We start from the raw sequence: 21,702 nt of genomic DNA on the forward strand, positions 1-21,702 counted from the left end.
TAGAATAGAATTAAAATATTAATATTAATAAATATGATTAATTTCGGAATTTTGTTTTCTATTTTAAATTTCGTAGAGGCATTAGAAATTATTTTTGGACCATAATTTCGACATTAAGCCGCCCGTGACCTGTGTGAGTGACACAAACAGACTATTGTCCCGACATGTTTGATCGGTCTAATTGATTCAAGTTAAGGCAAACTCTGTTTCAAACAAATGCCCAAATAAAAATTTAAATTTTGATAAATAACTCACCCCTAGAAAAATTATTCATGTAATCAAATTCTCATACTATATAGTGTATAGTGCCGCAAAAATAAACAGTCATTGCACTATAATGTAGTCTATGTAGTCCATTCCACATTCTGACCATAATAACCTTCGAACCCTCCAGAGAAAATCATAGTCTAACACGGTAATCCGACATGGTTTTAGAATTGAGGAATAAACCACGTTGGTGTGCAAAAGAAGGAACGTGTATCATCACCTTCATAGAATCGCAATATATCGTTCGTTTTGAAGTCAAATACTCCCATATCATGTCCACCGAACTCTCTTGGTGTCAACCAAGAGCCACTTTCATCATCGGTAAAATATATACAGGAAGGTTGTAAACATTTAGCATCATCTGCTACAGAAACCGACATAGAAGAGTTATCACCCACAAACAATGCCACATCACCCAAATCTTCAACGTTCTCCCAATCTTTGTCTATATGATTAAGTTTGAAAATTTCAAAATCATTTGTTCGGTAAACAATGTCATAATCGTAATTAGTATTATCTGCATTCGACACATGAACCTTGGATCGTAACACCATGAGAAGATCAGTATTTGATTGTATCAAATATACTTTTATTTGATCTATGTATAAATCATTGAAAGTTTCAGGATCACCCGGCAAATAATCCATTGGTTTAACAAGCTCAAAGCCAAAGAATTCCTTGATCTCCCAATATGCAATTGCTGCATCATCGTATATAGCATATACATGATTATCCATGGCCACAACATCAAAAATGCGAACACTTGTTGTTTCTTTTATCAATACTGATGTCCAAGATGGATCTCCATGCCGAGCAAAAGCTAGCCGTCTGTGGAAATCATAAATTATCATAATAACAAACTCATGACGATGATCATTTTGAGAAACTTTGAGGACAATTAGCTTTGTCAAAAAACCCGACAAACAGGAATGATAATAATCTCGTCGTTCATTATTATATGCCGGGGTATTTTTGGGTAGGTATGGGAGAGTTTCCAAAGATGGGAAACTAATAGTCGCCTTGGTGATTGGATTAAATAATTGAACGGTGAAGTCAAGTTTAGCCATTGCAACCCAACCATAAGGCGATCCCCAGCACCTTCCTCCAAACGTTTCTGGAAGATTCCATCTGTAACACTTATTTTCATTGTCGATATTCAACATCTTTCGAACGCAATCAGGATTATCTTTAGTGTTCTCAACAAGTAAAAGCCATGGTACTTCTGGTTTAGCCCTCCATATGTGCTTAATTGAGGACGAAGCACGATTCCAGGACCGACAGACAAGGGAAAAATAAATAAAATCTTCAAAAGATTCCAACTTGAATGCAATGGCAGTAAGAAGGTCAAAAGGCAATGTAGACCAGTTTGGAGCCATATCTATTAGCAGCAGCAAGAACACAATTAAACAGAGATCTAATAGCAGCAGTAAGAAACACAATTAAACAGAGACCTCGGTTACGATCTACTAGCAGCAGTAAGAAACACAATTAAACAGAGACGTATAAAACAGAGAAACAGAATTAAACAAAGATCTCTGCTAGACATATAAAACACACAGCATACCTTCTTCAGCAACCAGCTTCATGCAGTGAAGCTTGCTAGCTACCAGATTGTTGTATCTTCAACAAGGTTTTTTGTGTTTTTATTTTATTTGTTATGAGTAATATAATACTCTTATGTAGGTTTTGTTAGATTTGATTTCTATTCATACGGGGGGTCTAAGGTTTTAGGACTTTAGGTTAGAAGTAGAGTCAAATTTATTTTCTTTAGGAAAGTGATTTCTACTCTTTGAAAGTGATTGAAAATATTTAGAAATAAATATTTCCTAATAAATAGACAGAGTAGATATATGCAAAAGTAAAATTTATGAACATGATTTGGAAGTTGAACACATTACATGTAGGAATGTTAACGGGGCCGCTATACCGCCCCGCATCCGCCCCAGTTGGAACGGGTATAGGTAGAGCTTTTGCGAGTGGTGGGGCGGGTACGAATACAAAAATTCTACTCGTCATGACTCATGGGTGGTGGCCTGGTGGGGCGGGGATGAGTTTTGCGTCATACCCTCCTAAAACCCGCCTAGGCGCCTACCCACCAATAATAATAAAATATATTTTTTATTATGACTTTTTATAATGTTATTTATTACTACTTTTATAGAAAATCTTAAACTAAAATTATAAAAAAAATTGAGATTAAACTACATTATAATAAAAAAAAAAAAGTATCGAAAAAATTTGACATAAGTGGTTGGTGGGTAAATGGGGCGGGTATGGGTCTAGATTTCTACCGCCGGGGCGGGCATGGGTATGGAAACTTGTACCCGCTATGGGTGGTGGGGCGGTACGGGTACGAGAATTGTTTAGCAGGTACGGGTATTTGTGCAATTTTGCCTAAATTCTACTATACTTTGTTTTTGTTTTTTTTTTTGAAAACCCGCCGGGGTATATTATATATTAACCAAATCTGCCTCCGCTAAAGCCGTTATAGTTGGAGGGAAATTATCCATCAATCTATGCCGAACCACCAACTGATGATTGGTCATAGACATTTTAGCATTGTGTAATAGGTAATCATAAGCGAGAAATAAATCACTGCGGCCTTTCCTCTTCTTCTGTAAATCTTCGGAATTTATTTTCGCAGTACGCATTTTTGTGGCCAATTAAACAGAGACCTTTGTTAACACTAAAATTGAGCCTAGATTTGCCTCTTCTGCCCTGCATGCCGAAGGACATGCAGTTTTCATGGCGCTCAAATGGGCCTTGGACGAAGGTACCTTCATGTTAGACTTGTTACGGATTGTCTTAACTTGGGTTTGCAGGCTGCAGGAGCGGAGAAGCCGATTGCATCTATCAACTGCATTATCCAAGATATTAAGTCTATTGCGTTTCATTTTCATTGTTGCTCTCTTAGTTTCTGTCCTAGGGGAGTGAATAAGATAGCTCATAATTTTGTTCAGGAATCTCTTGTGTAAGCTATGCTATTTGTTGCTATCAAAAAAAAAAAAAAAAAAAAAAAAAAAATTAAGCCTAGATTACCAAAAACTAAAGCTTTGAAAAACAATTGAGAGCCCAGAATACACACTGCGTTTGACCTATAACATTTACTCATGTAATCCAGTAGTTGAGTATATAATGTCAACAAAGATAAATAATCGTTGCCAAGCAAAACAAACTTGGTATAAAAGAGATAATGTGGTTATTGAATCCTCACTTTAGTCGTCGCACTATAATATAGCCGATTCCGTACAAAGTGAGATCATAAGAACCTTTAAAACCCTACGAACCAATCGGAGAAAATTTTAATATATGATTTTAGAATTGAGGAATAAACCATGTTGGTGCACAAAATGAGGAACGTGTATCATCGCCTTCATAGAATCGCGATATATGACTCGATTTGAAGTCAAATACACCCATATCACGTCCACCGAGCGCGGGTGTGCTCAACCAAAACTCACTTAAATCATCAGTAAAATATATAGAGGAGCTTTGCAAAGATTTGGCATGTGCTACAGAAAGAGACATAGAAGAGTTATCACCGACAAATAATGCGACATCACCCAAATTTTCAACATTCTCCCAATGTTTGTCTATATGATTAACTTTGAAAATTTCAAAATTACCTGTTCGGTAACCAGAATGTTCCTCACCCGTGTGTCGTAACACCATGAGAAGATCAGTATCTAATTGTATCAAATATACTTGTACATCATCTCTGTAGAACCCAGCAAAATTTTCATGATCACCTGACAAATAATCCATTGGTTTAACAAGCCGCTCAAAGCCGAAGAATTCCTTAATCTCCCAATATGCAATTGCTGCATCATCATATATAGCAAATACATGATTATCCATGGCCACAACATCAAAAATATGAACACTCGTTTCCTTTATCAATACTGATGTCCAGGATGGATCTCCCTGCCTAGCAAAAGCTAGGCGTTCGTGGAAATCATAAATTATCATAATAACAAACTCGTCATGACCTTTTTCAGACACTTTGAGAACAGTTATCTTTGTCAAATAGATCCCCAAACACCAATGATAATAATCTTCTTGTTCATTATTATATGCCGGGGTATTTTTGGGTAGGTATGGGAGAGTTTCCAAAGATGGGAAACTAATAGTCGCCTTGGTGATTGGATTAAATAGTTGAACGGTGAGGTCGCGTTTTGCCATTGCAACCCAACCATAAGGCGATCCCCAGCACCTTCCTCCAAACGTTTCTGGAAGATTCCGTCTGTAACATTTATTTTCATTGTTGATATCCAAGATCTTTCGAATGCAATGTGGATTATCTTGAGTGTTTTCGGCAAGTAAAAGCCATGGTACTACGGGTTTAGGCCTCCATAGGTGCTTAATTGAGGACGAAGCATGATTCCAAGACCAACAGACAAGAGAAAAATAAATAAAATCTTCAAAAGATTCCAACTTGAATGCAACGGCAGTAAGAAGGTCAAAAGGCAATGTAGACCAGTTTGGAGCCATATCTATTAGCAGCAGCAGCAAGAAACACAATTAAATAGAGACCTCGGTTACGATCTAATAGCAGCAGTAAGAAACACAATTAAACAGAGACCTCTGTTACCATCTAATAGCAGCAGTATTAAATTTCAAATATTAAAAAAGCTGAAAGTTTAGAATTGAGATATAAGAGAAGAGTATTAAAATTAAGAAAAGGCAAACATTGAAAGATCTCTGTTAAACATATCAAACACACAAACACATAATCTCACAAGATGATGAAGATGATGATAATACGAATAATAATAATAATAATATTTATATAAAAACAATAAGAATAACAGCAGCAGCAGTACTCCGTACTAAATTATAATTAACAAAAAATATTAAACAAAAGGAAACATGCAGTGAATCGAACAAAAGTTGTAAGATACTCAACTCACCTTAAGCTTAAGACGGATACTGCCGAGAAAATCTAAAGTATATAAGAAAAAAGTATAGGCAATCGAGTAGATGTTGATTATTGTATTATGTTCAGCAACATTTTTTGTGTTTTTATTTTATTTGTTATTAGTAATACTATAATATGTAGTTTTTGTTCGGTTTGATTATCTATTCATACGGGGGTCTCTAAGGTTTTAGGTTAGAAATCGAGTCAAATTTATTTTACTTATTATGATTTCCTTTTTTCTTTAGGAAACGTAATTACTATCCTGGATAGTGATTGAAAATATTTAGAAATAAATATTTCCTAATAAATAGACAGAGATGTATAAATATGCAAAATTAAAATTTAATGAACACGATTTGCAAGTGGAACACATTACACGAGTATCTGTGAGGTTTTGCCTAAATTCTACTATACTTTTTCTTTTTGGAAAACTCGCAGGGGCATATTATATATTAACTAAATTCGCCTCCGCTAAAGCCGTTATAGTTAGAGGAAAATTATCCACCCATCTACACCGACCCACCAACCACGGAGAAACATGAGCAAATTCATGAGCTACTTTGTTTAAGTTTCTACGAACAAAAGAAAAAGCAACACACTCGAACCTATTACACAACGCTAAAATATCATCATAAACGAGAAATAAATCACTATGGCCATTCCTCTTCTTCCGTAAATCTGCTATGACCAATCATCAGTTTATCTCAATACAAGCTAGTCCTCAATTAAAACAAAACAGCATAAAAAGCAGCTAAACAAGGTCGTTAGTCGTTATCACGGGTTGAATCGAACCCTACTACTAGTTCTGCTAACCGAAACAATTATAACAAAAATAACACGTCAAAACAACATTACTTACCCGTAAACATTATAGCCCAAATACGCTCCTTATATATTGATCTCACACAGCAGCTAAACACGGATATGCTCGTCACACATAAGAATTTGTGAACAAAAATATACGCCCCTTTATATCTTGATCTCACAAATAGCCCAAATATTAGTCCTGAACATCACATTATATGGTCAGTCACTTTCAATAATTTAAAGTCGAGGAATAAACCAAGCTGGTCAACAATATACAGAGCGGATACCATCACCATCATAAAATCGCTATATTTTGTCACATTTGATGTCATAAACACCCATATCATGTCCACCAAGCCCTCTCACAAATTTAGAGAGCACATATTCATCATCGGTGAAATATATAGAGTTAGGTTGCAAGCATTTGGCTGAAACGGACATAGTTGAACTACCACCTACAAACAATGTCTCATGATCTTCAATTTCCTCCCATCTTTGAAAAACCAGATGTTTCATAAACAATGTCAAAATCGTAATCATTCTCATCTGAATTCACCGGTTCTTCCTTCTATCGTACCACCATGAGGAGATCAGAACCTGATTGTACCAAATATAGTGTTCCTATCCCACTTTGTGGTGAACTCCTTAGCAGGCATTTCAAATTCACTTGACAAATAATCCATTGGCTTTATAAACTATCCATTGCCATGACATCAAACATTGCACCATCGCCTTGCCTGATGAACACTGATGTCCATGAACAAACTCAGTTTCTGACACTTTGAGCACAATGAGCGCCTGATCAAAAACACTCTCAAAACCCAGGCAATATACTCTTCTTGATCCCATCTCTCTGTTCATCTGAACATATGGGGGTCGATCTGGGATAATTTCCGCAGATGGGAAACGAATTTTGGCCTTAGTGATTGGATTGAACAAACTTACATTGAGGCTACGGTCGACAATTGCAATCCAACCATAGTCTGAACCCCAACACCTTGCTCCAATAAGCTTGGGAGATTCAATCTATAACGTTTATTATTGCTAGTGTTTTCAGCTAGTAAAAGCCATGGCTTTGGTAGTGGCTTCCACTGGTGCTTTACAAAGGAAGGATGAAACACGATTCCAAGAGCAACATACCTCTGAAAAATAAATAAAATCTTCTAAAGTTTCAAACTTCATTACAATGTCACCAAGAAGATCGAGAGACAATGTCGACCAATCATCAGCCATGATCTTGCAAAAAAAAAACAATTGTCCAATCTGAAAAATGATGACAGTAATATCAATAATAATAACAATGACAATAATACTGATAAATAGGAGCGGTAACAGTGAAAGGGGACGGACGAGCAGGAAGAAGAGGTAAGAATCTAAGAACAAAGCTTAGCTGCATTCTAACAGCATTTAAGGTAGACAGACATGGAGAAACATGCAGTGATGCTAATTTAACAGACATAACTTAGCAAAGGTTTGAACCTGAATATCATGATTTATATTATTCGTGTCTTAGCCAATTAAGTCGATCAATTCAGACAGCAAATGTCTACGAGTAGGTGAGTAGCATTCAGTAGCTGAACTAAGGGTGGCTAGCTGGGGTGGTAACCCTTTAGCAATGAAAAAAATCAAAAATGAAGAGCATTCAGTAGGTGAGTGAGTAGCATTCAGACAGCAAATTATCCTTGTAATTTTTCTACTAATACAATATAACAATGCAGTTCCTATTCTTAATAATAGGATATATAACATATCAATATCCCTTGTAACACACCAAACAAACTAACAAACGACTCAAAAATACACAAAAGTAAACTCCAACCATTGTACTTATTTAATATCATAATTCGGAATGTTAATAACTTAAAATTGAGGAATAAAAAATGTCGGTGGGCAAAATGAAGAGCGTGTATCAATGCCTTCATAAAAGCGCCGTATTACTTCATCACACTTGATGTCATATACACCCATATCATGTCCTCCCAACTCCGTCACCATAAACCACTCATTGTTTTCATCATCCGTGAAATATATACTATTACGTTGCAAATTTTTATCATGTGCCAACATAGAAGTGTTACCACCTACAAACAACGTAACATCACCCAAATCTAGGGTGAGTTCCCATTTTCTCTCTTTCAAATTAAGTTTGTAGACTTGGAAACTAATTGTTCTATAACAAATGTCATAATCGTAATCGTAACCAGGATCACCTTCATTGAGTCCATTCATCACATCTTCCATATACCGTAACACCATGAGGAGATCGGTGCCCGATTGAATCAAATATACTTTTCCTATGAATAGATTAGACAGCTGCTCGAAAATCTCATATTTACCGGGTGAAAAATCCATTGCTTTAACAGCTTCCAGACTGTAGAATTCCTTCACATTCCAATACGCAATTGCTCCATCATCATAGAGAACATATACAAGATCATCCATGGCCACAACATCGAAAATCTTAATACTTGTTTCCTTGAACAATACCTCAGTCCACGATTGATCCCCTTGCTTAGCAAAGGCTAAGTAGTCATTCTTATTATAAATTATCATAATAACAAACTCGTTTCGACCACCATGAGACACTTTGAGCACAACGAGCTTTGTCAAAAAGTACGTAAGACACCAATCATTATAATCCATGAAATGTTGGGCGTTAGTTTCACGTAAGTTTAATATGCTTTCCAAAGATGGGAAGCTAATATTCACCTTGGTGATCGGATTAATTAATTGAATGGTGTGATCACCTTTAGCGATTGCAACCCAACCATAAGGTGAACCCCAACACCTTGCTCCAAACGTCTCTGGGAGGTTCGATTTATAACACTTGTTATTGTTAAGATTAACAATCTTTCGAGCACAATTTGGATTATCATTGGTGTTTTCAGCAAGCAAAAGCCATGGTAGTGCTATTGCAGGCCTCCATTGGTGCTTAATTGAGGACGAAACATTATTCCAGGATCGACAAACCGCAGAAAAATAAATAAAATCTTCAAAAGTTTCCAATTTGAATGCAATGAGAGTAAGTAGGTCAAGAGGCAATGAAGACCAATTTGCAGTTGCAGCCATCTCCTCGCAGCAGTAAGATTCAACTACTATATTCAAATATTAAAAAAACCCCCAAAGTTCAGACTTTAATTAACAAAAGGCAAATACAATTAGACAAGCATAAGCATAAGACCTCAGTTAGACATCAAAAATACGAAGAATAATCCGCAATTCGTCAAAGCAAAACGGAAAACAGCAGCAGTAATCCGTAATAATAATTATAATAATTAAGAAAACAAAAGGATAATAACAGAGAAAGGAGAGGGAGAAGAACTCAAGAAGAGGAAGAACAAACCTGAAGATGTTATTGAACAAGCTCTACTGTCTCTTTGAAAATCTAATCGAGTTGATAGTTTTAGGATAGCAAGACTCGAGTTTTTTTTTTTTTTTTTTTTTTTTTAAGGAAATCATGATTTCTTTCTTACCCTTAATTAGAGCCGCCAAAAGCTATCCCACCCGATTAACCCAACACAAAATCTCATTTGTGACGGCACGTATCCGTCACTTTGGAGTGACGGATACCATTTTCCCTCACAAATGGCCCAAATAGAGGAGAGAGGGAAGCACATGGGGGTGCCCCCACCTTGTCCCTCCTATCCGTTTTGTGAGTGGCATTATCCGTCACTTGCTCCGACCCGTCTTCAGTAAGACTAATTGTTAACCCAACCCAAAAAATTGACTCGAGATCCGAATTTGACCCGTATTTCATCACCCGAATATGATCTGAAATCCAAATTGACCCGATCCAGCTCAAACATGACCTGAACTTTCTTGACCCATAATACCCGATCCAAAATGACCTGATCTGATACGAGTCAATCCGAAAATGACCCAACCAAACATAAACTCTAATTGATCCAAAAGACGAAATAACTTTTTCTCCAAAGTATACTCAGTTCGTGATGGAATGTGTAACAACCACTACTTTCTCAATTGTGCTCAATGGACAGGCCCATGGAGGGTGTTAGGCCCAAATTCTGGATATGGGCTGAGCCAAGGAGGCAGATCGGAAGCAGAGCTAGAGTGGCGTACATTGAAGACATGGACCCTGACTTGGTTACTCGCATATTCATGGATAAAATAAGGAAATCCTACTTATTACTGTATTCTGAATAAGGAAAATTCAATCTTGTGCCAAATTAGGAATACTTGATGAGAAAGCAAAGAACCCTAGGAGGAAGAGCATCATTATATAAGGGGCATAAACGCAAGACCTAAGGATCATCCAGAAATACGCAGAAGAACCCTAGCTTCCGCAATTTAGCTATATCGTCTACATTGTATTCTCCACCGAATTATAGTACAAATATTGGTGGGATTTCGTCTCCCCCCGCGGTTGTTTCCCATATCGGGTTTTCCGCGTAACCAAAATCGCTTGTGTCCTTTATTTACTTTTACATACAATTCAACATACACACAAAGTACAATCATCAACAAATCGTAATATTGATTAGGCACTAAGACCACTTTAACCCTACATTGGTGGAAATTTACTAAAACAGTTTGACGCCCACCGTGGGGTATAGTGGTCGTCTCCGTTAATTAGTATACGAAGAACAAGAAGCATGTCAGGACAATCAGAAGCAAATCCGAGCAAGACGGGCGGCGTTCCTGCAACGCGAGTACCACCTCCTTCCACGGTAGCGGTACACACAACCCCAACGCAACCACCCAATATTGTACCTACACAAGGAATAGTACCAGTACCAGCTGTCAAGCAGAGCCATAGCTCCCAGACAGCGGTGAATCAACACCAACCGGAAAGGACGCGGACCAGAGACCTGGGTGTCAGCCAAGGTAAACAAGGGATGGGACAACTGAAGAAAGGAGGGCAGTCCAGGCAGTAGGGTCCGACTTCACCAAGTCCTACCAACATCATGATAAGCGGACTAGATACTCTAGCGAGGACCATCAGAACGATGCAAAGTGAAAATAGGAGCATGAGATCTCAGATGGAAGCAGATAATAATCTCCTCCAGGCCCAGATTGATGAGCTACGATAACAAGCTCCCAGTCCAGCGGCCTGGATCCAAATCCACTCCACTTATTTTTTATTATTATCCTATCCAAAACACTATCCATATCCATTTGAAACCCGACCCATAACCATTTTACCCCCCCCCCCCCCCCCCGACCATTTGAAATTGACCTGATCCAATTGTAAAAACATTTCCCCTATATATGATCTTTCTTGCGCTTCTCTAGTCTTTTTGCATCCAGGACTGATGCAAAAAAGTTCGGTATTCATATTTTCTACTTAGCCGACTCTCAAAAAATATAATATAATTGCCCAAAAATAAAATGGCTAATGATATGTCTTAAATAAACAACAATCTCTTGTAATAAGTTTAGTTTTAAACAGAATTGTCTACTAAATACAAGTACAATATTATAACTAATAAGTCAAACACTCAAATATTGACCTTGTTAATAAAATGATAACAAAATGAGGAAATAAGGCCTTCGACTTCCAAGCTTTCAATTGCATCCTTTATTATTGCACATGATATCAAGAGCAGAAACCTATAACAAAATCCAAGTATTAGTATTCAGTAATACTTGACACAATGTTCATTGGAGTAATCTAAGAAAGTATACATACCGAAGTCATTGTTTTCCTAATCCTTTTCTATCTCTACATCCTCATATTATTAATATTCAGTAATACTTGACACAATTGCATACCGAACTCATTGTTTTCTTAATCCTCTACATTAGTGGTTTGTATAAAAATATCATAGCTAGTAAAATTATTAAGGTACTTATCTTTAAATTGAGGAAGCCTCCAACTTTGTAGGCACATCAATGCTTCGACGGTGTCCGGGAGAAATCTACTATGATGTGGTCCAACAATCCTACCACCACCACTAAAACACCCTCTGAGGCAAGAAAGAGGAATTGCAAGAAGATCTTGAGCTACCTTAGAAATTAGGATACTTGTAAGATTCAGCTTCCCACCATCCTAAAAGGTCAAACTTACTATCATCCGCAACAATCCTATCTTCTGTTAAGTATGTTTCCACCTCACATATTCACGAGCTTGGTTTTGTGACTCCTTTGAAACATGTTTTTCCCATAAGCCCCCAACATCATCAAAGCCAATCATCGGCCTTCTCCCATTATCATTCACAGAAGAAGCAGTTTCAGCGACCAAGAACTTATCACTAGAATCATTTCTGGATTCATAATCCTCAATCAATTCAAGCAATAAGCGTTTTACCCTTTCACATTCATCATCACCATTACCATATAGGTGACCAAAGTTAAAAGAGAGACACTTTAATTTTCTTCTAGGATCCAAGATAGATGCCACATATAAATCCCATTTACGTCACTCCAATACTTGTCAAATTTTTCAATCATATTTGTAGTCATTGACTCAATTACTTTGTTCTCACACGATAACTATTTTCTTAATGCAAGTCTAATTTCACAAACTCTTTGAAAGTACAAATTTGCAGTGGGATTGTTTCTTCCTAAAAAAGCGTCAGTGGCCTTTTTAAATAATGCTAGTCTCTCACATATGTCACCAGCCATTTGCCATTCTTCTTTATTAGGCACCACAAATTTATCCTTCCCACTTTTACACACTTTTGACTACAATATGCTAAATGCATCCTTATATAGAAGAGCAACTTGTAACATTTCGTAACATGAATGCCATCTTGTCTTACAATCGAACACCAATTTTTTCGTTACTTGAATTTTGCAATAATTACAAGCATCTTCAAATTTTTCATATCTATTTGGTGTTTCTACACAATAAGGAATCACATTACGAACTTTCTCAATTGCTTTGCCTATAATTTGCAACCCGTCGCTGGCAACCAAATTCAAAATATATTCATAACATCTCTTGTGTAAACGAGAGCCTTTCAAATAAGCTTATTAGGCTCTAGTTTTTCGGGGAGCACATCCATAATAGCATCATTAGTCGAACAATTATCAACCGTAATCGTTGATACTTTCTCATCCTGATCAAAACTTCTTAAACTTGCTACAATAGCTTTACTGATTGTGTCAGCATTATGTGGACATTGGACATAAATGAACCTAACAATAATAACGAAATACCATTTAATTCTTATAAAACTGACACGACCTTAAACTTAAAACTAAATAAGTAAAAGTAGAATTACCTTATGAGTCTATTTTGCAAGACCCATTCATCATCTACAAAATGTGTTGTAACAACCATGTAAGCTTTCTTTTGGTTGCTACACGTCCACATATTGGTGGTGATAGCAACACGACTCATTTTCAGCCAGTGCTCTCATCAAAAAAGCTCTTTCCTCCTTATAAGCTCTTAGAATATCGGCCTTCAAAGTGTTTCGAGTAACTACCTTAAACTCATGGCTTAAACTCGCTGAATATCTCTTAAACCCTATGTGATCAACTATGGCAAGAGGATACTCATGCAACACAATCATATTATATAATTCATTTCTAGAGACTTGTGCATTAAACTTAAAATTTCCCATAGTCAGAGTAAAAACCCCTTCTTTACAAGCACCCACTTTTAGGAGGAGTTGTTACACATCTACCTTATTTTTAATTTTTAAACATCTCTGTAGATGTGAACTTCAATGTGAAGTACCGCTCTTCCCTTTAGCAGTCAATTTGCTATCACATGCCTTACAAACGGCCTTCCTTTGTCTATTTATCGTATATCATTCAAAATATTTCCACACGATTGATCATAAGTTTCGTAACTTTCTCCCGTCATCACCACGAGGCACTTGATCATCTTCTACAACTTGCTCATTAACATTTTCTTGTGTTCCATCAACATTACTAGCCCTTGAAATAAATACGTATTTATCAAGCATTAGATACAATAGAGAAAGCATTCCACGATATTCTTAACAATATTTATTGTACAACTGATTACTGATGCCGATTGCCGAACATATCATTTATATACCATTCGACGTGCGTATCATTTTGTGTGCACTTGAACGTTTACTACTTATTCATTTTAACGGGGTATATGTATGATGTATCATGCATTAAATCATTATGATGTACGGAGTAGAACATACCATTAGATAAAATAGGGATATGACTAGTGGCAGATTTACAGCAATTACATCTAAAGTATGTGTCAGTGTTACAATAATCCCATCAAACTAGTGCTCATTGCCAAACACGTGTTATTCACAATTAAAGTCTATCATCAACATGTTCTTGAATTTTTAGAATAAAAATCAACAACTCTTATGTTACGGAGTAATATCTGTTGGTTTTCTTAATTGATGATGATATATCCATTTAACTTGTGTGTCTTTTTAGTTTACTATTTCAGGATTAATCGAGTAATTTGCAAGTCTTAATCAATCAAGGTTCGTCAATTGCTTGCTACCCAAGATGTAGAGTCGTTTTGTAAATCTATGTAAAGATGAAAGGGTATAATACATGTAATGGTAGCAGTCAAGCATACCGTTACCTATCACGGATAGTAGTGTGTTTGACTGTCACGTTTGACACGTCACACTTGAAGCAAATCTTTCATTTTGAATATTTCACCTTTTATCAAATGGGCTTTCATGCATCAGCTTTTAAACTTGAAATATTGGAAGGGTAGGTGATCTTTGTAAAGAGATTGTAATTTGCTTTCAAAAGATTTCTTCTTTTATGCTACAACTTTGCCTTGTCTTTTATGAAATCTTGTTTAGCTCTTTCCTTCTATTATCAAGAGTTGTCCTCTTGTTAATATCCTCTTCACTTTGTTTCTGAAAAATACATGGCTCTTTAAGGATAATTACAAACCTCTTTTTCTTCTTTATACTTCTTAGAAAAAAGTCCTTTTGGTGCTAATTTGGGAAGGTCAACATTTTTGTCTCATGACCAAACGTTTTGACTAAAAACCCCATGCACCCACTCGTTTTTTCCTTATAAAAGGAGCACCTCCCTTCACTTTGAAAACAAGACTTTTACTGGGAAATCAAAGCATTTTTGCAAAATCAGTTTTAAGAACTCAAAACCTTTTCACTTGAAAAAAATCTTCCAAGTCTTCAAGTGTGTCAGTCTTTAACACTGTTACTTCATAGTATTATACTCTCTCATCTAGAAACGTTTGTAACAATAAGTTTTTTTTTTTGGTGAAAATGTGAATATAATATATAAATATCAAGGAATATACAAAAAATACACAACTGATCACGGTTCAAGCCCCTTCAAAGACAAAAAAAAAACACAAACATATAACAAACTAAGCCTGATGTCCCTGAATCAAAGCAAGGCAATCTAAATTCACATTGGCTCCTCCTAGCTTAGCTGTTACTCTTCTGCTGACTTCTTCCCCAATTCTCCTGGCTACCACTTCAGGGCGCAACAAACAAGAGTTTAATCTTGCATTGTTTCGTTGGAACCAAACATGGTAATGGTAAGCAGTTAGGCAAGCAGCTCTTGCCTTCCAAAGGATCGATTTACGATACACCATAGCTAGTCAGTATCGTATCGAACAGTCCTCCAAACCATTGGCTTAGCCGAGCTTTAATTCTCAGAATCAAAACACACTCGAGAGAACACATGATGTACGGTCTCGGTTTGGGACTCACACATCACACATAAATCATCATCACAGCAACCATACTTGAACAATTTTTCCTTGACATTCATCCCATTATGCATCATCAACCAAGTAACAATGGAATGCTTAGGGACATTCCAATTGTTCCAAACCACAGTGACCGATCTGTATTACATTCGAGCACAACCATCATATCCACTTCTAATGGTATATCCCTTAGGGTGGTGATCCCAGTTGCCATTCACAAACCCTTCCTTTAACTTCTCTTTCACTTTGCGGATGCTCTTCCAAACCCAATCTTTGTCGGCGGGAGGGGAGTAGTCCGCCGATTCGATCTTTAATGTATATAGCATTGATCCATTTGATCCACAGTCTATCAGCCTTTGAGTGTATCCAGTTGACAAGTTTCCCAACAGTGGCAATGTTCCAAATGCCTGCTTTTTTGATCCCTAAACCACCTTCCTTTTTTGAAGTAGTCACTGTGTCCCAAGCTACCAAAGGAACCCTATGGAAATCAAGGCTGCCATCCCATAGGAAATTCCTACATATAGCTTCAATACGTTTAATGACACTTTGAGGAATTACAAACATTTGAGCCTAGTAGTTATACAATGTATTGAGAACAGAATTGATTAAGGTGATCCTGCCAGCATAAGATAGCTTCTTTGCTCCCAAACCTCTTATCCTAGAGACCATTTTTTCAGTAAGAGAGATGCAATCCTTCTTGGATATCTTACCAGGTTGTATAGGCACCCCTAAGTACCTAAACGGCATGACCCCCTCCTTAAAACCAGTCACTGATTTAATACCTTCCTTGATCTCCTCTTGCATCCCATTAAAGAAAATCTCAGATTTAGTATTGTTCATTGTGAGACCAGATGCATTAGAAAAAGAAGTATAAGCTTTCATCAGCAGCATGATAGAAGGAGGGTCTCCTTTACAAAACATCAGCAGGTCATCTGCAAATATCAGATGGGTGAGTTTGAGAGGCTTGCAGTTTGGATGATAATGGAATGGCCATCTTGTAACAATAAGTTGTCCTTCTCAATTCTTTATAAGAATCAGTCTAAGGAAACTTGGTTTGTAAACATTCTAGTTAGAGTGTAGAGTTCATAGACAGAGTAGTGTTTGAACACGTATCGCAGCCGGAGTAAGTTGTTGGTCCTTTTATTGTAGGTGTCTTAAGTAGTCGGAGTAGATCACTTCACTTATAATTAAAAGAAGATTGGACGTAGGCTTTTAGAGTGTCGGCCGAACCAATTCAAAATGACTGTGTTGATCTTTTCTTCGCTTTTAATTCCGCTGCAATTTACGTACTCGTTCTTCTTTTATGGTTTTGTCAGTAACAGTCCTGAATACTGTCACTCCTGGTCATCAGTTTTTACTTCATAAACTAAGACCATCAGGTAACAGTCAGAACAACTGTCACTTCCAAACTTCACTTTTCTCCTAGAGCTTTCGTGATACACATTTAGTCATTTAATTTAATTGATGTATCCACTTATTCTTCACATTGTTCAATCAACTTATCTTTAAACAATAAAGATTGAAGTTAAAATTTTAAAATAGTACCTAATTCATCCCTCCCTTCTTAGGTACTTAGAATCCTAAACTCTTCAATATCACAACACTAGAAAACTCGAAGTATGAAGTTTGACGGTGTGGACAGCGGGGGGCCCACGGGGGCGCTTGGGAGGAAGAGAACAAGCGTTTGCATTTTTGTTGGAGTCGCCACCAATTTTTATGGGAAATTGGAACCGTTCGAATACCTCGTGTCATGTCAAGACACAAAGTAGAGACATGAACACCAAGCAATCGTTACCCTTAGCATTCTATGTCTAGAATGACTCTCGTGGATGCCAATGAACACGGATGTTCACAGAGATCTGGAGTAAGGGGTGAGGGTACGTATTAGGAAGCTCTTTTGATCGAACACCTAATCCCGCCCGCCTCGATAGCGGCCTCTACTAATGATTAGGGACATCATCTATACTTGATATATCGTCGGTTATATGCATGCAATGCAACATCCAAGTTTTAATCCTAGCATGTGAGAATTAGGCTAAGTCGGTTAACACGTAATTAGCAAACAATTGGGTTGAAGTAGGATTTAATGTTCAATTACATGTGAAAACATACAAATGATACAAGAAATAGGATAAATACAATAAGAAAATTACGATAATGAAAATTGCAATAATTACAATGGAACAGGCGATTTATGTCGAAAATACCTTTAAAACGGATAATTTGAGAAAAAGAATAAAAGAATGAATTAACGAACAAATCAGAAGGCGATAATACGGATAATAGTTAATTATACGTAAGCTAATTAAACTAGGTCAAGCAACAACGGAATTTAGAGACAGAAATCAACCTGAAACAGGCACAGCAGGACTGCGCCTTCTGGAAGAGGCGCAGCAGATGCTGCGTCTGTTCCAAGGGTGAGTTCTGGTTGTGAAGCCGGAACTGCAAATCGTTAATGTTAATTGGTTAATTTAATGATTGATTATGATATTCGACTCGGATGGAAGTGATTATCAGGTTGTTTACATGTGATTGATGGTCATAAAAGCAACAAAACATGGATGAGACGGAATATTACTAATTATTTACATGAACGAATGATTGATTAGTGACATGGGTGAACAAAATAGACTAAACATGACGAATTAATGACAAATTAATGACGAACATGCGACGAATATGACAATAGACAGATGAAAATATATCAAAGGTCGAATTCCAGAAACTCAATATGAACAGATCGAATTCCTACAACCCGGATTGAATTTAATGACGAAAACCCGAAAATATGAGATTATAAGGGATTTAAGTCGGATTAACGATGAATTAAACATGTTAATGATGATGAAATAATATACATGTGAGATTATCATGTGATTGAAGAATCAACAAGAACAAACGAAGCAAACTAAATACGAACGAATTTACAGAGGACGAAGGAAGAAGAAAGGAAGCGAGGCTGCTGCGGCCCTCACGAAGAGGCGCAAAGAGAATAACTCCTTCGAAGAGGCGCAACGATTCTTTGCGTCCTTTCTCGAAGGTTTGTCTTCTGGAAATCCGTAAAAAGAGGTTTTAAAGCACGGTTTTAGAAATCGGTTTCAAAAGGTATTTGATACGTGCATTTTATATAGTCTTTTTAGCCTATTTTATGCACGCATCTCTATGCTTTTACCGTGGTTTTATGCTACGAAATGCCCCGAATATGCTACTTTGGGTTATTTTGTCTTATTTGCAGGGATGAACCCGAAAGGAGTGAAAACAAGCCTAAAACATGTCCCTACGCACGCATTTAGGAGATGAGTTGAGTCGGAGCTTGGAAAGTACTATTTTGAGATGCGCATTGGAGTAAGGAAGTTAGGCGAGCCAAGAGAGTGCTTCAATTTGCTAGTTCCTGCTTGTAAGAGCCATATCTCGAGTTCTACAATATTTATTAAGGTGATTCTAGTTGGAGGTGAAAGCTTATCCTCTTAGCTTTCCAACGCCACCAACCACGCCCTATTTGTCCAAGTAACAAAGAAATGGCAGCCGTTTGAAGTTCAGTGCGCGAAGCAGGAATTACGCGCTGAGAAGTGCTCGATCGAGAACTATTTCTATTCGATCGAGAGCCCATTTGCTCGATCGAGAGCCACTTCTTCTCGATCGAGTGGTTTTAGGATGAATAAGTACTCGATCGACTATTTTTCCTTTCGGTCGACCAGTTCCTTTTATGCCTTTGCTCGATCGAGTGATTTAGTTACTCGATCGAGTGGATTTTGCTGACGGGCTGGGCTTTTAAGCTTTATTTTCCGCAATTAGGTTAATAATCCTATTTTTCTTATAAATAGGATAGGAGGTCGACATAATGAGGGGGCTTCTCCTCTCCAATTACTCTTAATACTCTGTCACTTTTACACTGTTACTTTGCTCTTTCTTTTCCGGATCACTTAATTCAGTAATTTCTTCCCTTATTCTCTTTTAATGCTTATTTCTTCTTTAATTATTGTCATTGCTTATTTTATTATGAGTAGCTAATTCCCCGTAGTATGTTAGGATTAGGGAAGCCGTGGTAGCGATGTTTTAATTGACTTGATTAGATTAGTCTTGCGATAAGAATTGTATTAGGCAATATAATTGTTATCCGGTTGAATGAATGCATGCAGGAGACCATAAATTTAGTTAACCCCGACCTAGATCGAAAGATTGGAAGGGAAGGCTTGCTTAATTACAATAGGGAATTGCAGTGAGGGCGAAAGTTAAGCTGTTTACGCTCTAGGGCGGTTTAAGGACCGAAAGGTGTGACGACCATAGCTCTTCTTATCAATAGTCTAATCGCCTTAGTAATCCCGATAGTATAAGATCTGATAGCTGCCACGGTGGACCGACTCTTAGCATACTTCCCTTCTCTTACTGTTAATTCTCTTATTCATTTCCCTTGCCTTAATCTCTAGTTTAGTTAAATCAATCAAAACCCCCATTTGTGACATTTAGACAGATAAATAGACAAATAGATAGTACACCGCCTCCCTGTGGAGATCGACCCTACTTACCGCTGACTTCTGTTAGTTGTACTTAGGTATTTTATTTTTGGTACGAAACGACCGTATCAAATTTTGGTACGGTCGTTTCAAATTTTGGCGCCGTTGCCGGGGAGGCAATCTATTTATTTATTTGTTAAATTTTATCTGTTTTTAGCCTCAGGGGATTTTTCCCTTGAGGCCGTTCTGATCTTTTTCCTTGAGTGCTGTTTTGATAGGCCTTATAGGTACTACCTAGACAGTTCTAGGTGAAAGACCGTCAAAGGGAAGGCTTGAGTACCTTTGACCCATCACCGATGTCCCATTATATGGAACAATGGTGATCTGCTGCGGAGAGATGTGGTCTGCGAGCACAATGCAGGTATGTAGTTGTGCCGCCACATCCACCCTATCAATGGCCACCGCAACAAGATCCTCCCGAGATACAAGAAGAAGAGATTGCGGAGCTGAAATCCTTGATGGAGACACTTGCATTCCAAGCGCAAGAATACTTCTCGCGAATTGATAAGCTCGAGTCTGCGATTGCTCGATTAGCGGTGAGATGGAGATAGAAGAGATCGCGGAGTGGACATATTCAATGGCGACGCTTGTATCACAAATGCAAGAGTGCAACAAAAATATGGACGCTCGATTCCATGAGCTCGAGGTCAGTAGTTGCTCGATTAGCGGTGAGATGCAAGAAGAAAAGGTATACCTTCTTTGAGAGCGGTTTTCCCTGAAGAAACCGTGTTGCCCAATCTTTGAAGATGACTTCTATGATTCGGACGACGAGTTCCTATCATATTTCACTTGCCCACGCGAAGATTTCAGCCCAGACGGGAGGAATCACTCGATCGAGTGACTTATATAGGTCGATCGAGTGATTTGCCGGAGAAACTTATTCGATCGAGTGAAATTGCTACTCGATCGAGTGGAATTCGAGGAGGAAGTTGGTCGATCGAGTGGCTATTCGCTCGATCGATGATTTGGCCATTGGGAACTATGATTCGTCATTTGGGCTTGATTTAGATGACGATTTTGATTATGACAACGATTCACGGTGAATCTTACCTATTCAAGGCCGAATGGATGCGCTTGAGGTGAGATTTACGGGACGAATTCCACCGAGGGCGAAAAAGGACAAATGAGTCGGTAATTACTCCTAGCACGGAAGAGGTAATGCATTCTTTTATCTATGATTCCGTCGTTAAGAGTGATCAACTTTGAGGTAGTAAACGGTAATTTTATTATTGTTTGTAAATTGCCTCGTCTTATTCACGCTTCCTCTTTCTGAGCTATACCCCCTCATATGTGGACGCACAAATTAACGATTTTTCACCGTCCTTATCATTATAAAATTGTTAATCGAATTGGAGCCCTATATTATCGTCAATTGCTCCGCCGCTCCTTTATTTTGTGGATAAATTTAGGAGCTCACATAGGAAATTTGTGCGGCTTAAAAAGTTAAACATTTTTATTTCCTACTTCTCTGTTCCACTTTGGTGCTACTTACTCTTTTGTGTAGCACATGCGCAGCTTTTTTGACAGTTCTGCGCTTTGAGCTGTTTTTGATTGTGACTAATTAGAGAGGCTCGAAGAAAAAGAAGGTC

At 37.6% G+C, this 21,702-nt stretch overlaps 1 protein-coding gene across 1 annotated transcript; it reads right to left on the reverse strand.

Moving 5' to 3' along the window:
* Positions 1–270: 270 nt before the first annotated feature.
* LOC141614568 (uncharacterized) lies at positions 271–9,457 on the reverse strand. Its single transcript, XM_074433313.1, has 7 exons — positions 9,336–9,457; positions 7,859–9,087; positions 7,133–7,255; positions 6,660–7,018; positions 6,313–6,485; positions 3,894–4,760; positions 271–1,645 (listed from the first exon to the last, which is right to left on the reverse strand). The coding sequence occupies exons 2-7, from the start codon at positions 9,059–9,061 to the stop codon at positions 432–434; spliced, it is 3,939 nt and encodes a 1,312-aa protein (XP_074289414.1). The 5' UTR covers positions 9,062–9,087; positions 9,336–9,457; the 3' UTR covers positions 271–431.
* Between the last annotated feature and the right edge of the window lie 12,245 nt (positions 9,458–21,702).

Source organism: Silene latifolia, chromosome 11 (genome assembly GCF_048544455.1).
Source record: "Silene latifolia isolate original U9 population chromosome 11, ASM4854445v1, whole genome shotgun sequence".
NCBI lineage: Eukaryota > Viridiplantae > Streptophyta > Magnoliopsida > Caryophyllales > Caryophyllaceae > Silene > Silene latifolia.

Excerpts from the sequence above, each read along its gene's own strand:
- LOC141614568 (XM_074433313.1), bottom strand. The coding sequence starts at position 9,061 with ATGGCTGCAACTGCAAATTGGTCTTCATTGCCTCTTGACCTACTTACT. Across the intron at positions 7,019-7,132 it reads ATTTTATTTATTTTTCAGAG|ATTGAATCTCCCAAGCTTAT; the intron begins GTATGTTGCTCT and ends TAAACGTTATAG. Across the intron at positions 6,486-6,659 it reads GCCAATGGATTATTTGTCAA|ATGGGAGGAAATTGAAGATC; the intron begins GTGAATTTGAAA and ends GGTTTTTCAAAG.